The sequence below is a fragment of the Lotus japonicus genome, chromosome 4, assembly GCF_012489685.1.
Source record: "Lotus japonicus ecotype B-129 chromosome 4, LjGifu_v1.2".
NCBI lineage: Eukaryota > Viridiplantae > Streptophyta > Magnoliopsida > Fabales > Fabaceae > Lotus > Lotus japonicus.
The window spans coordinates 55,024,641-55,041,289 of NC_080044.1; the positions used below are offsets into that span (position 1 = coordinate 55,024,641).

Genomic DNA, 16,649 nt, shown 5'->3' on the forward strand with positions numbered 1-16,649 from the left:
GCCTAAAATCATTATGCAAGCTTGAACCAATAACGATAAACTCTCTAACCCAAGGCTCTAGCCCTACACCCGACTCTATTCTTCGAGTCTTCCATAGTTCTTCAAGTCATCATCTCCAACTCGCACAAAGGTTAAGATCCAGCGAAGATTCTCCATCTCCTAATAGGGTTAAAGCGCCCAAACAACAAGTAGCAAGCAGAAAGGGTTAACTCCATACAATTACCACATATAAAAGAGAAAATCATGCTATTCCAATTTAATTACATAGCATGGTAATTAAACTAGCAACTTAACTCAAGTTAGATGGCAACTCATCCTATCCGTCATGAATTTAAATCATATATCGACAACGCCAATCACGTGGAATTAAATCGGGTATCAACAACTTGATAACATATATTAACTCAGATATCCACAACTTAACAACCTAGATTTAAATCAGATAATAATAACCTCAACCATATAACATCAAATTAGATATCAACAACCTCGACAATATAACATCAAATCGGATATTAACAAAACCAACAGTATAACATCAAATCATATATCAACAACCTCAACAACATAGGTTAACTCAGATATCAACAACCTCAACAATATAATATCAAATCATATGACAATAAGACCAATAATATGAGTCAATCAATAACATATCGTAAGACGAGACAATCCTGTGGGACAAACCCACATCATCGTAACTTATTGTGCCACATAAGGCGGGACAATCAGGTGAACACAACCACGTCATTGCCGCTTATCGCCACACAAGGCGGGACAATCGGGTGAACACAACCACCTCATTGCCGCTTATCGCCACACAAGGCGGGACAATCAGATGGAAAAACCTCCTGACCGCCACTTATACGCCTCACAAGGCGGGACAATCGGGTGGACACAACCGCCCCAATGTCGCTTATACGTCACACAAGATGGGACAATCAGATGGACACAACTTCCTGACCGCCACTTATTGCGCCATACAAGGCGGAACAATCAGGTGGACACAACCTTCTGACCGCCACTTATACGCCTCACAAGACGGGACAATCAGATGGACACAACCTCCTAACCGCCACTTATTGCGCCACACAAGGCAGGACAATCAGGTGGACACAACCTCCTGACCGCCACTTATACGCCTAACAAGGCGGGACAATCGGGTGGACACAACCGCCCCAATGTCGCTTATACGTCACACAAGACGGGACAATCAGATGGACACAACCTCCTCAGTTGTGAAACCTCACAGCTTGCTCCAAAGACTCTTTCCTCAGCTCAACTCGTTCCAAACCTTAAGAAAAATATCATTTCTTAGTCGCTAAGAAACAATATAAACTAATGACACTAGTCAAAACCGAAAAAGAAGCTTTCGAAGCTTCGGAGTTCGGAAAACAAGACCTTTGTTCGCTAAGATGTGCGTAACTCGAGCTACAGAACTCAGAATGACACGAAACCAAAGCCCAAATTTTGACAATCGAAAGAGCTACGCTATAGCTCAGACCATACAGACCCAAAAATTATTTTTGGACACGGTCCAACTTCTACAAGTTTCGGCCATAGCAAAAAATAGGGTTTCCCGAACTTTTTCTTCGATCTAATTTAATTCCTAGGTATTCTTAGGCGATATCTAGGCTAGGGAAACTCTCAGAAAAAATTATCGGGTCGAAAACTAACACAGGGGTATTTTGGTCAGTATATTTAGCTCGGAAATTCAAAGTTGGAATTTTGAAAAACAAATTTGATGAGCTTGATCCTAACGACATTTACAACAACTAATCCTACTGGCGCTAAGCTCAGTCGAGAGTTTTTGAACCAACAAGCGAAGCTTTTACACATAAATGGGTTTTTCTAGAAAAATGAAGCTCTGCGACGATTCGGCGAGATTCAGCGGAAAAAAACTGGATATTCATGCTCTTGGGCATGTAGGGAATAAGTTTAGACAGAGAAATAAAGTTATTTGGACACTTTTACAAAAAGCTCAAAACTTTGAGCATAGAAAGACATAGAGAAAAGCGATAGAATTTACGATCAGAGGTAAGGAATAGCATCAGTACCTCGAGGTATACGCGTAGCAACGAACAGAGCGACGATCAGGCAAGAAACGGGGAAAATCTCTCCTCCCTTTCTCTCCTCCTTGGCCGCGGCCTCCCATGGGGTTTTTGGGTGGGTTTTTGATTTTTTTTTTCATTTCTCCACCTATTTATAGGAAAGGGAAAATGCGGGAAAATGATTATTTCGCAATTCCAATTTTTCCTGCACATTCCTCCGTGAATTCTAAGAGAGATTCTGGCGACATAATTCTAGAACTCAAAACAGGTTTCTTGGAATTAAAGCAAACGATCCAATGTCGGAATGAATCGATTTAACCCGAAAAAACTACTTTTTGCAGTTGATGTCGGATGAGAAAACTTTCTTCCGAAGAAATATTGAAAACATCGAAGGAAATGGGTGTTCGCGTGTGGAATCTTCAATTGAAACTCCGAATAAAAAAAGTCTACATCGACAGTTTACTTTAAGGTTCTTGAGCTATCAGGGATTCAGTTTCGACAAACTTCCGAGAATTGAAATCGATCGTTCGTACAGTCTAGAGTTTCGTGTCGAAACACTTGTCATGGAAAAGAATAAGAGCAATTCTCATATTCCTCTGAAGATTTTTGGAATTTCGCTTCTATAGTGCTTTAAGAGCAGATTAGCCCTTTACCCACGTTTTCGTTCTAAGGCGGAAGAGAATAAAGCTCGTGCTATAACCTATAGCGACTGTAGTACTATTCTTAGTCATTTCATGAACTTTCTTCTTCATAATACTAATCCAAACATCAAAAACAAGTCAAGTTCCTCTCATGCTTACACAGAATCCTATGCGTGAGTTGGAAATTAATTATTATTTATTTAATTCTAAAATCCTGGGTCTTACAAAGTGTCTTATGATGTCTTCGAATTCCTTAATCCGCCAAACGAGTGGCGCTCGCCAATTACTGCGACCTTTGCCCTTTCCTTTTAACTGTTATATCCTCTTCTTTCTTCAAAAGTCAAACGTCGGTCTTTTCGCTATTTGTCTATCAAACGTCAATCAACCTTCTTCCTTACTGACACACGCTTCCCTTCTTTTGCAAATTTTGTGTCTTCAACAGGTTGAGGGCGGAGACCTTCTGTACCATCTCTAGGGTCCAAGGTAAAGCCTTCATGGGGGAAGATCTCAGTGATCCTATGGATTTCTTTGGCGGCCTTCCTTCCATAAAGAGCCACACTTTTGAGGTAACATTCCCTTGCCACTTCTTGATCAACGCGCAAAATTCCAATTTTGCCATTGCACGCCAGATACTTAATGGTCAAGTGGGCAGTAGAAATTACTTTACACAATTTTTTGAGTGTATCACGGCCGAGCAATGCATTATAATCCGCCCTACAAGCAAGAACAAGGTACTTTACTTGAAATTTCTTGACGAATTCTCCCTCGCCAAAGATAAATGGTATTTCAACATATACTCTTACATTCACTCGATCACCAGAGACACCCACCAAAGTTCTAGGGTAAGGTTTTAAATCTAACTCTTTAATTCCAAGTCGTTAAAATGCATCACCATATATGATGTGCGCCGAACTTCCTTGGTTTAGGAACACTTTCTTGGTCTTGTAATTGTTGACTCTGATTGTCACTACAATGGGGTCGTTGTCATGTGGAATGACATTCGCGAAGTCCTGTGGGGTGAACATGATTGGAGACTGGTTCAACCAACATGCTCCTTCGTACGCTTTATGCACATAATGGACTGCCGCAACATGTCTTTTCCTGGCCTTGTTAGAAAGTTGTCCGCCACCAAATCCTCCTACGATGGACGCGCATTCACCAGATGGTTCTCCTAACTCCTCAACGACTCCTTTGTTCTTGTCTTTACCATCTTGTGTCGCCTTGACAGACTCTTGAGTTGAGTTGTTCTTAACAAAGTTCGTCAGGTGTCCCGCCTTGATGAGGCGGTCGATCTCACAGCGTAACGTCCAACAGTTATCAGTGGTGTGCCCTAATGCCTTGTGGAAGTCACACCACCTATTTGTGTCAACGTTAGCCGGAGTTCGTTGGGGAGGTCCTGGATATTGTACATCATTTGTCTGCCCAACGACGCGCAATATAGTACTTAGAGGGGCATTCGGTTTTGTCAATGGTGCAGTGTTTGGTGTAGCTGTTGGTTGTGTCGCCTGATTCAGCGACGTACCCTGTGCATTCTTGTGCCAAGTGTTGCTCTGAAATCCTTGCCTTGCATGTTGATAAGGTCGAGGCCTTGACTGGCGGGGGGTTTGAGCTGGGATTGATTCTTTACTTGTTTTTGTCTTTTCAGATGGTGCGGCGCCTTGTTGAATGCCCTTTCGCCAATCTTCCCTTTCTTTTTTAGTCTGATCATCCTATTCTATCAAGATAAATTCCTGCACCCTGAATCGTAAATCCATCATGTCTCGCGTTGGACACCTGGTTAAATCACGGTTTAACGAGCCCGCTCGAAGGCCATTTTTAAAGCCGCCAAGGCCATTTTTTAAAGCCGCCATGTAAGTCTTGATTCTCTCACTCGGTTGTTGTTGTATGTTGATCAAATAAAAAATAGTCTCCTTCTGAGTTTGGTTGGCCGAGAACTGAGTCAAAAACTTGGTAGACAAATCAATGAAGTTACTGACAGAAAAAAGGGGGTTCTTTGATGAACCACGTCATCGCCATGCCCTTAAATGTGGATGGTAGTAACCGACACTTCACTGAATCCGTTGCCCCGCCAATGACCATTTTCGTGTTGAAGCACCTTAAATGGTCCATTGGATCAGAATCGCCAGAAAACATATCTAATGTCATAGTTTGTAAGTGTTTTGGTATTTCCATCGCCGCCACCGCAGGCGTGAATGACTGAAATTCCACCACGTTTTCAGCGTCAATAAACTGGCCACGGCAGGAATCCCTTATTTGGTTTAAGTATTCAACCTGAGCTTGCAAGTGCTCATTCTGGCGTTGGACCTCCTATAAAGTATCAAAGACATGTTTCAAGGCCATCAGAGTGATGCTTGTCACCACGTCTTGCTCATTCACAATATCCCCCTTCTTTTTGGGGTCCAGATCTATGTGCATCGGCATCGGAGGACGGCGCTGGACAACTAGATCTGACTTTGCAACCAGATCTGAGTGTCTGCCCGGAGTAGGCTCTGTCGTCGAGGAGGCATGTGACCGCGCCGCCACCGACTGTGCACCATCAGAAGAAGCTTCCTGCTCCGGCTCAGAACATATCACCTGGATGTTGCCTCGATCTCCCTCCAGGCGTCGTGTCGGCCTCCACCTCTACGGCGAGGTTCACGGCGTCCGATGCCACAAGACCGCATCGCCATCAGCTGTAACTCTCACCTCCTTACGTCACGGGTATATCTAGGTCAGAGCCGTAGACGACGCCAATGTTCTGTACTAAGGTCTACTTAAGGGATAAGAGAATATTATAGTAAACCCTATCAGAGCATAAATGGAAAGATGATGTAAAATAAGGAAATATTCTCATTAATTATCAAAAAGGTGCCTAGTACAATGAGGGGACCCCCTTTTATAGTGGGTGTAGTCCTTATCTAGAATATTCTTATATTTGGGCCTCACAAACGAGGCCCAAATCTCTATGCAAATAAGATGAAAGGGGATAGAATTAGACAGCTGGCCTGGAACCACGTATCAGGCAAGTATCTCTCAAGTGCCTTGATGGTCGCTAGGTGTTTGAGCAAGATCAATCCCGCCATGCTATTTTGAGTATCTAGGCGGGCATTCAGTTAAGGTAGACTCGCCCATTCCAGTCGTGCTAAAGCACGTTTCGTTATGGCGGAACAAGCTAGCACAGTTTTGGCTTAGGCAGCATGGTCATGTTGGCCTTAAAACACATCAGCATGGACGTGTAGGAGTGATGCATGGGCGTAGTCTTATATTATTATTCAGCACGACTGTGGTACGGTGCCAGCAAGGACGTGGCACAAAGCAAGCACGATCGTGGCACGAAGCCACCATGGTCGTGTTCCTTTGACACTTCTTCTAAGTCCACGATTGACGTCCACTTTAGTCGTTACATTAAAGATGGGTGAAATTTGTGGAGTGGGTGTTAGGAAATGGATCTTCCTTCTAAGGTTGAAGTTTGAAGGTTTGCAACCCTCACATTGCAGCCATGTCAAGGAAGACCCAGTTTCCATCAATAAGAAGTTGCTTTCATAGGATGAAGATGCACCTTTGAAGGTGCCAAGCCTAACTTCCACCACACTGAATGATAGATATCTTTTGAATAATGTAGCTTTCACACCCCTCTTTGGGGAGAAAAAAGGTGGAAGTAGGAGAGAAATATGAAGAAAAGAAAAATTAAGTGAGAGAGAATAAGAGATGTGATAAATGATAGATGATTAGATGAGAGAGTTAGAAAAAAATTGGTGAAAATGATGCGTATAAAAAATGAGGTGTGAACATATCATTGTTGGTGAAGGGAGATGTTGTGGTAGAGGTAGAAGAAAGGTGATTTTGGTAAGGTAGGAGGGATAAAATCTAGTGTTAAGCCACCACAAGAACTCTTCATCTTGAGAACATGATATTGGAAGAATAAGATGAGAAAGAGAAAGATGATGATGGATTTGGACTCCATTGCTCTGATGTGATGAATGAATTTTCAAGATTGTCGACACTCTATGGGCATCTAACACACTCGTTGTTCTGTACTAAGGTTTACTTAAGGGATAGGGGAACATTCTAGTAAACCCTAGCAGAGCATAAATGGAAAAATGATGTAAAATAAGGAAATATTCTCATTAAATATCAAAAAGGTGTCTAGTACAATGAGGGGACCCCCCATTTATAGTGGGTGTAGTCCTTATCTAGAATATTCTTATATTTGGGCCTCACAAACGAGGCTCAAATCTTTATGCAAATAGGACAAAAGGGGATAGAATTGGACAACTGGCCTGGAACCACGTATCAGGCAAGTATCTCTCTAGTGCCTTGATGGTCGCCAAGTGTTTGAGCATGATCAATCCCGCCATGCTATTTTGAGTATCTGGGTGCACCTTCGGTTAAGGTAGACCCACCCATTCCAATCATGTTAAAGCACGTTTCATTATGGCAGAACAAGCTAGCACAGTTGTGGCTCAGGTAGCAAGGTCATGTTGGCCTTAAAACAAATCATCATGGACGTGTTGGAGTGATGCATGGGCGTAGTCTTCTATTATTATTTAGCACGACTGTGGCACGGAGCCAGCACGAACGTGGCACAAAGCAAGCACGATCGTGGCACGAAGCCACCGTGGTCGTTTTTCTTTGTCACTTCTTCTAAGTCCACGTTTGACGTCCACTTTAGTCGTAACATTAAATAGGGGTGAAATTTGTGGAGTGAGTATTAGGAAATGGCTCTTCCTTCTAATTAAGGGTAGAGGTTTCAAGGTTTGCAACCCTCACATTGCAGCCATGTCAAGGAAGACCCAGTTTCCATCAATAAGAAGTAGCTTTTATAGGATGAAGATGCACCTTTGAAGGTGCCAAGCCCAACTTCCACCACACTGAATGATAGATATCTTTTGAATAATGTTGCTTTCACACCCCTCTTTGGGGAGAAAAAAAGGTGAAAGTAGGAGAGAAATATGAAGAAAAGAAAAATTATGAGAGATAGAATAAGAGATGTGATAGATGATTAGATGAGAGAGGTAGAAAAAATTTGTGAAAATGGTGTATAAAAAATGAGGTGTGAACATATCATTGTTGGTGAAGGGAGATGTTGTGGTAGAGGTAGAAGAAAGATGATTTTGGTAAGGTAGGAGGGGTAAAGTCTAGTGTTAAGCCACCACTAGAACTCTTCATCTTGAGCACATGAGATTGGAAGAATAAGACGAGAAAGAGGATTTGGACTACATTGCTCTGTTGTGATGGATGTGAGACTAATGATGTTCTCAAGATGAATGAATTGTCAAGATGGTCGACACTCTAAGGGCGTAGTAATCTATCAATTATTTTTAAGGCTTTTGACGACAGTGTTAAACACAGTCGTGTTAAAGCACGTTTCGTTATGGCGGAACAAGATAGCACAGTTTTGGCTTAGGTAGCATGATCATGTTGGCCTTAAAACACATCAGCATGGACGTGTTGGAGTGATGCATGAGCGTAGTCTTCTATTAATTATTTAGCACGATTGTGGCACGAAGCCAGCACGAACGTGGCACGATGCAAGCACGATCGTGGCACGAAGCCACCATGGCCGTGTTCTTTCGTCAGTTCTTCTAAGTCCACGTTTGACGTCCACTTTAGTCGTAACATTAAAGAGAGGTGAAATCTGTGGAGTGGGTGTTAGAAAATAGATCTTCCTTCTAAGGGTAGAAGTTTGAAGATTTGCAACCCTCACATTGCAGCCATGTCAAGAAGTCTCAGTTTCCATCAATAAGAAGTAGATTTTATAGGATGAAGATGCATCTTTGAAGGTGCCAAGCTCAACTTCCACCACACAGAATGTTAGATATCTTTTGAATAATGTTGCTTTCACACCCCTCTTTGGTAGAAAAAATGTGGAAGTAGGAGATAAATATGAAGAAAAGAAAAATTATGAGAGAGAGAATAAGAGATGTGATAGATGATTAGATGAGAGAGGTAGAAAAAAATTGGTGGAAATGATGTGTATAAAAAATGGGGTATGAACATATCATTGTTGGTGAAGGGAGATGTTGTGGTAGAGGTAGAAGAAAGGTGAATTTGGTAAGGTAGGAGGGATAAACTCTAGTGTTAAGCCACCATTAGAACTCTTCATCCTAATTAAGCACATGAGGTTGGAAGAATAAGACGAGAAAGAGAAAGATGATGATGGATTTGGACTCCATTGCTCTGATGTGATGGATATGAGACTAATGATGTTCTCAAGATGAATGAACTGTCAAGATGGTCGACACTCTAACACTTTGTTTGTTAGAAGAGAGATAGAAGAGAGAGAGATGCAAGAGAGAGAGATAGGAGAGAGATGGGGGAAGTTACCCTGTTTGGTAGGAGGGAGGAGGGAGGGAGGAGGGGGCTGCAGAGGTGGGGCCCACCCATTTTTTGGGTCTCTCCAATTTGAGGAGAGAAGGAACAGTGATCGTGGGCTGTATTTTTTTTTCTACTTTTTGCTCACAAACCGCCACTATGTTACTTTTTTTCAAAAAAAAAATTTATTTTAATTAAAAGTTAATCTTTTCTCTCTCTTCCACCTCATTATTTCTCATCTCTCTCTCCTTTATCTCTATCATACCAAACAACCTCTTAAATCCACTCTATTTCTCACCTATTTCTCTCTACTCAATCTCTCTCTTCTCTACTCTCTCTTCTCTATCTCTCTCTACTCTACCAAACAAAGTGTAAGGGTGTCTAACACAGTCATTGTTCTGAAAAGCTAGCTGAAAGTTAATAAGGTAGCTAAAAGTTGATAGCTTAAAGTTGAAATGCTATGTAATTGGAACAAACATGTTTGGTAAAACTAGCTGTTGAACAAACTGAAATTGTAAAATGACATACTTGTATAATTCTTTTTATATTTAACATTACTTTATTTTCATATTATATTAAAATTATTTTAAATATTTTAATTTCACTCAAGTTATTTATCATCTTAAAAATATAAAATTAATTTTTACTTATTAAATTTTCTATATTTTTATTAAATAAAATAAAATAAAACAATTCATTAGTAATTTGGAATATAAACTATTTGTTTTATTCCAAAGTGGTAATTATTTATGTGCGGGAATGGTGTGCATATGAGACAAGTGTGATATCTGATAAGTAAATAAGCTAAGAAAAAACATATGAGGCTAAAGGTGAAATTTTAATAAAATAATAAGGATAAAAATGAGAATACATTAAATAAGCTATAAGCTTTAAAATACCTGAGATAACTTATAGCTTAAAGCTTTAAGATCCTTAAATAAGCTTCTTCACCAAACACTTTTATAAAGTTTTTAAGCTGGTCAAATAAGTTTTATATAAGCTAGTCAAATAAGCTATAAACTAGCTGAAATGACATGTCAAACATAGTATTTATCCCCTAAATGATTTCTTCTACTCAGTACTCATCACGGTGAAAATTTGTTTCATTTTACTGCTTTTCTTGCTTGATCCAATTTTTTTACTTTCTTTTGTGACGGGGTCTTTATTAGCCTACTGCTCTGTTACTAAACGTTTATGTCATTTTCCATTTGCTTCCATTAATTGATTATCAACCGGTCTCTGTTAATAATTCTTGGCAAGCTCTAATAAGCATACACTACGCCAGAAATTGCATTTTACAGCGCTTATTTTTTCAATTTTACAACGCTTATGAAGCGTTGTAGAACGTACCGCTGTAGTACAGTCAAGCGCTTTTTTTAGAAAGCGCTGTAGAACATGAGATATCCTACAACGCTTATTCTTATAAGTGAGGTAGTATGTGTGCATTTTATATCGCTTTCTTTGAAGAAGCACTTTAGCATGTGTGCATTCTACAACGCTTCTCTTAAAAAAGTGCTGTAACATGTATGCATTCTTAAAAAAAGCGTTTTAGAATGGAACATTCTACAGCACATTCTTCAAAAAGAAGCGTTGTAGCATGTATGTGTTCTATAACCCTTTCAAAAAAAGCGCTTTAAGTGACATCTTTTAAACAAATTTGCAGGTAAACCTTTTCATGAATCAACCGCTAATTACAAAAATGACTATTCAGATCCAAATTCAAGTATACAACATTTAGGGATTAATACTACTACGCAGAAGTATATCATTTAGAGATAAATAATACTATCAAGCATACAGTAACTTGAAGGAATAGGATTAAGGTCCTTTTTTTGTTGATAAACCAAAGTGTATTTAATCAAAAGCACAAGGGTGCTTAATACATAGATGATCAAAATACATAAGATTAGAAAACTACAAAATGCTTAGCATGTACCTACAAGTAGCTACATGTAACTACAATGTGGTTCTGTGTTCTTAATCTCATTACCCCCATCCTTAAATAAATGATAGGATGACCTATCAGCCACTTTCTCCCAAAAAACAAGAAGAAAAAATCCAAGGCTAACTTCATCCATGATACAGCAGAACCTCCAAATAATGCCAAATAGAACCCATATACATTCTGCTGCATAGAGGAACATTAGAGGAAAAATATAACAAAACACTTACAGGTTGTGTAAAAAATAGGATATATGCTATAACAAAACATACACACACACACATATATATATATAAACACATATTAAAGAGCAAGTCCATGAAAGAGGGACACTGTCCTAAGACAAGCTAAACAAACATTAGTAAGACAGAATTGCATGTCAATGGCAGAATCCTCAACAAGGAAAAAGAATTGGAAGCATTCTTCTATAATAAATGAGGTACAATACACCAGACAGAAGGTAGCACAACTTCCTAACGAGGATAATTGATTATCATCTTTGTGTATTTTGCGAAAATAGGTATTTTGAGTAATCCATTTTAAGAAGACTACTAACCTCTCTGAGGAACTCTTTCAACTGATCATCATGGAAATTCTGAACCGTTAAAACCTTTACAGCAACATCCTGCATTTTTAAAACAATGATAAATGCACCAAAATGGTTAAGAAAAATATAGTAATAAGCTGTATCCAAAATATGCATTCAAGCCTTCAAGGAGCTAATACAAAATGTGTCAATGATTAAATATAATCAAGTCATCTTGGCAGCTAAATGACATCAATACACTAGGCTTAAGAAAAGTAGATACTGAAAGCATTATAATGCAATAGTAATAAACTTTGCACAGAATGCAACAAATATCATCATAATAGAATACTTACTGATCCATGCCATTCAGCGCGATACAGTGTCCCAAATGATCCTGCATAGAGAAAAGAGCATCCACATTTAGAGTCACCATATCTCTTAGGTTCCTTCAAAAAGAACTAGGGGAAGCAGAAAACTTACCAGCACCAATACGCTCTTTAATTCGTAAATCATCCCATGATATCTCTAGCCAGCCCATTGCAAGTGATGGTTCAATATTCAAGTGAATGACCAAGATATTCCCAACACCGTGATTTTGAAGTCTATTGTTAACTTGTTTCTGTTCTGACTCCCTGGATGAGCTCAACACAAAATCATTTTAGTTATTTTTTTACCGCAAAGTTTCCCTTTACAATGAGCTTATTATTGGAAGTTTCTTGTTCTATAACTAAATCTTTACCAAGCCTGGGATATTCATGTAGTGATGCTTCATAAGTTGGAATAAAAGCTTCAGAAACACCTTCATAAATAAGAGGAAAGATTAATAAGCCTAAAGTCACATTTGTGGTTGTTCCCTTTCAAACCAAAAAGGATTAGAGGTGATTTTGTACATCTAAAAGTTTGATCAACTGAAGCATAAATGGAACCATTGTTAACTTTGAGTGAATCACTTTCCTTAGATTGTTGATTTGCCCGTACGCCACCTGTGAGAGATTGAGAAACAACTAAGAACAACTTTAAAGTAGGAATGATCTCTGCAAATTAAGATTTACAAAAACAGAACTATTTGAGCATACGATTCCCTGTCCTCAATAGGTGTCAATCTTGAATTCGCAACCAACTACATTCCAGAAGCTCGGAGAGAAAAAGGCCAAAGAACCTTTAAATTCATGTATCATAAAACTTAGGATTCAACCGAGTGGGAAAAAGCAAAAGAAAGTTTAAATGTTTTGACTTTTGAAATAGGTGAAAATCTGAAACTTTTCAGGCAATGAAAATTGAAGCATGTGCTTGATGATGTAAAATAGCTTAATGCTACGTTTGTGCACATCTGCACGGTTTCTCAAATCAATTGGCAATTTTTTGTGAAATACCACTCATACTAATGAACCGACCTGGTAAACCTATTTATGCCATCCTACAAGTGAGAGGTTGAAGTGATATGCAACTTAATGACCAAGAATGTATCAAGGTTTATATACTTATAAAGATTCTGAACTTAAATAGAAATAGCTCTAAACAATGGAAGACCAAATTCCAAGGTATATATATAAAGCACAACATACCTAAATACAGAGAAGGCGCACCTCTCTGTATAAAGCACATCAAAAAACGAAGATGCAGAGAAGTGAAAAGGAAATGGAGTCAAATAGCGTACCAGAGGAGATTGTGAGAGTTGCGTTTCTCATGGAGAGGTGATTGTACATTCTCTTTTTCCTCTGAGAAAAACCTCAAGAAGCGGAAGAGGGCCAAGAAGCCATCAACACCACCGTCTGCAGCCACCCGCCGCGACCACAAGTTCCGCGGCGTCAGGCAACATAGGTGGCCAGCTGAGATCCGCGACCCGAACCAAAGGCGGCGCGTCTGGCTGGGGACGTTTGACACGGCGGAGGAGGCCGCAACCGAGCACGACAAGGCGGCGGTGAAGATAAAGGGCCCTAACGCCATCACCAACTTTCCGAATACAGCAAAGGAGGAGGCAACGACGCCTCCTCCGGGATCTGACGGACGCATGGGATTTGGGAGAAAAGTGGAAGAGTGGGGTGCGAAGTTTAGGGGTAGTGCAGACTAGTTTTTTTTAGAATAATGAAATTATAAAATATTGTAAAGCGTTTTTTTCATATCAACGTTGTATGTACATACAGGTGCGGACAACGCTTTAAGCTGAAAAACGCTTTAAAGAATGCAGTGTATTTTTTTAATTTATTTTAAAGTGTTTTCTTTTCCGAAGCGCTATAGATAAGTTGAATATTTAAAGCGTTTACCTGTAAAAGCGCTTTAAAGTAGTTCCGTGTAGTATTTTAAAGCGTTTCACCTCACAAACACTTTTAAACAGGCGCTTTAATATCCCAATTCTGGCGTAGTGATATACATCATTTTTTTTCTGGTTACAGTAGGAAAGAAAACAACAACAAATAAAACTACGTAATAACATCCTTGTCAGAGCAGGGATATCACTGTTGGATTAAATATACATCATTTAGATCCACAACAATTGGTTTAAATATCTCAAGTAATTCCACAAGACATTAATGCCATGATATCAACAATCATAAAAATGAGTTACTAATTGCTGAATATTCCTTAGAGACCTCCTCCATTGTCATTGTTGAGTAACTTCATTCTCCTTTATCACTTCCTTTGTTTTTCTAACAATTCAAGCAAAGATCATACGCTGACACGAGCTGGTGTCCCTTCGTCCCAGTTGGTTGTTCGGTAGTAAACGGCATAGAGGATGAGTTGCGCCAACCCTGAAAGTGCTCCTAAGCCATTGGGAATCTAGCATTTAAACATTCCATTAATTAGCATTCATAATCATCAAAATCATTCAATTTGCACACTATACATGTCCAGCAAAACAAGTCTAGTTTAATTTCAAAGTGTAATCAAATAGTTACCAGTTCAAAGAAATTAAAAGTGAAGTTAAACAAAAGTATAGATCCATAGAACAAATTAACAAGAACCAAACATTAGAAGTAGTTAATGATAGATTACCGCAACATTTGGATCCCATTTTAGGCACGCATATGTTGTCCAAACGACTCCATTGACGAAGTTGGTGAGTGAAAGCAAGAAAGGCATGTACTTCACGCTCTTCGTTCGAATTACTTGTCGCTGCTCTTTTTTTGAGGTCAAAATGAAAAGAAATTAAAAGTAAAAAACAGACACAGCTTAAGAATAATTATTATGCAAATTGAAAATAAAACCAAAAAACAAATTTTCGCTAAGAAACTCATGTTATGATGACTTTTTTATGCAAGTGTTCTTTAAATCTCAACTGTTGAGGTTTATTTAACCTTCTAAAGCGGATCATTCACTTTAAAGGAGTCAAATCCCCAATATATATAAATATATCAAGAATCTGAATAGACTTACCATGACAGTGAGGGGTGAGAAGTACATAAGGATGTTGAAGACTATGCATATAATTCCAACAATTAACTTTCTTTGCTTGAGGGAGTGAACAAGGTACATGGTACAAAATACCACTATCACAAGAAAGATGACTTCACCCAGCAGGAACATCAAGATCTTCCTCTGAAATTGTTCAAATTCATCCAGTCCAACCAGAAATTAGGACATTATAATTTTATTAAGTACATGATGATTAGGACTTAAATTAGTTTGAGCTGTTACTCACACGCTTACTCCAGGTTGAGTACACTAAGAAGATGAGAGTGTAGAGGATCTCAATGAAGAAGCCAATGCCATTAATTGTGAGGACTAGAATGTTATTTTTACTCACAAAGGGCATTCCATAGAATGACCACATTGCACAATTCAGAATTGTGATCACATAAGGATCTGGCTTGAAATCTTGCACTGATTTTGCCTTCCATATTTTTATAAATGTAGGCCTGCAAATGAAAAACATATTAGTCATGTTAATCCATATAAGATGAGCGTCGGAGCAACAGTAAGATTTGCTCCATATGATTTTGCGGTCACACGTTCAAGCCGTGGAATTAACCCCTTGCCAAAATGCAAGGTAAGACTATCTATATTAGATCCACAAAGTAGGTTCAACCTCTTTTCTAAACGTCGCACGTAGCAGGAACTTTATAGCACCAGGTTTGTCTTTTTTAGTTATGTTAATCCATCCATCAAGTACACTAATTGATATATATATATAGAGAGAGAGAGAGAGAGATTTACACAGGTGACATGAATAAACCAAAAGAGATGACATTTCCTGCAAATAAAACAATGCATATATTAGAAGGCTGTAATGGTTAGTTTAGTGATGACATTCATTGAATTCTTCCATGTCTTTTGCTTTTCCAAGGGATAAAATTTTCAAGATGGAAGAAGAAGATGCTTATGAACCTACCAATTATTCCAACAACGGTTCTGATTACATCAGTGTTAACCATGGCTGCAACATTCAAAGATGAAACTGAGAAAAGAGGTGAAAACTAGTTGAGAAGAAAGTAAATGAAAATTATTTTCTTGAAAAATTACTTTTGTATTTATACTTTAAGTTTGCGCCAAATATGGGTTACCATACACTTTGTAATTTTGGGTTGTGGAGTGTTAGTTACTTTGACCGCAACAAAGTGGTGACTTGTGAACTTGCATTTTAGCCACAAGAAGGTTCTCTTGCTACGGAATTTACTGTCTAAGCAACTAACTAACAGTACTGGTTAATCCAGCCACAAACATGGGATCATAAGGCTGTGAGTATCAGCTGTATTTTGTTTTCAATAACTTTCAAGGATTGGTTTATGACCTTTTACTTTCGGATTTGGACATGAAAACAAAAAGAAAAGGTAAAATGATAAACGACTACTAACAAATATAGAGATAAAATTCTTTTATTTATTTATGTGCGTGTGTGTTTGGGGGGGATATGGTGGGATGAAAAATAATTTGGTCAATAGTGACATCAATATCAATATCAATATCAATATCATCAATATATATTAGAAATGAACAACTTCTAGCATGACGTGTCGCTCTCACAGGCCAAGTTAGTGACGTGTCGCTCCCAGATTAATTCTCACCTAATATTTTACATGTAAACTCTTTCTCCTCGACCCCACTTGCCACATGTGCCCTGATTTTTCCTTACCTTATTTCTCCTTAATAAAAAAAATACATTTTTAAATTTTAGATTTGATTAGCATTTAGGTTTTTTATTTCTTGATTTTATCTTAATTTATTTTTAGAGTATTAATTAATTTTTATGGTAT

General features: G+C 38.7%; 1 protein-coding gene across 1 annotated transcript; it reads right to left on the reverse strand.

Moving 5' to 3' along the window:
• Positions 1-13,959: 13,959 nt before the first annotated feature.
• LOC130714792 (bidirectional sugar transporter SWEET5) lies at positions 13,960-15,830 on the reverse strand. Its single transcript, XM_057564739.1, has 6 exons — positions 15,788-15,830; positions 15,613-15,649; positions 15,098-15,314; positions 14,833-14,994; positions 14,452-14,571; positions 13,960-14,235 (listed from the first exon to the last, which is right to left on the reverse strand). The coding sequence occupies exons 1-6, from the start codon at positions 15,828-15,830 to the stop codon at positions 14,125-14,127; spliced, it is 690 nt and encodes a 229-aa protein (XP_057420722.1). The 3' UTR covers positions 13,960-14,124.
• Between the last annotated feature and the right edge of the window lie 819 nt (positions 15,831-16,649).

Bases quoted from the DNA above. Each gene is read 5' to 3' on its own strand.
- LOC130714792 (XM_057564739.1), bottom strand. From the start codon at position 15,830: ATGGTTAACACTGATGTAATCAGAACCGTTGTTGGAATAATTG. The intron at 14,995-15,097 runs GTGAGTAACAGC...GAACAATTTCAG, and splicing joins ACTCAACCTGGAGTAAGCGT to AGGAAGATCTTGATGTTCCT. The intron at 14,572-14,832 runs GTAAGTCTATTC...AAAAAAGAGCAG, and splicing joins TCTCACCCCTCACTGTCATG to CGACAAGTAATTCGAACGAA.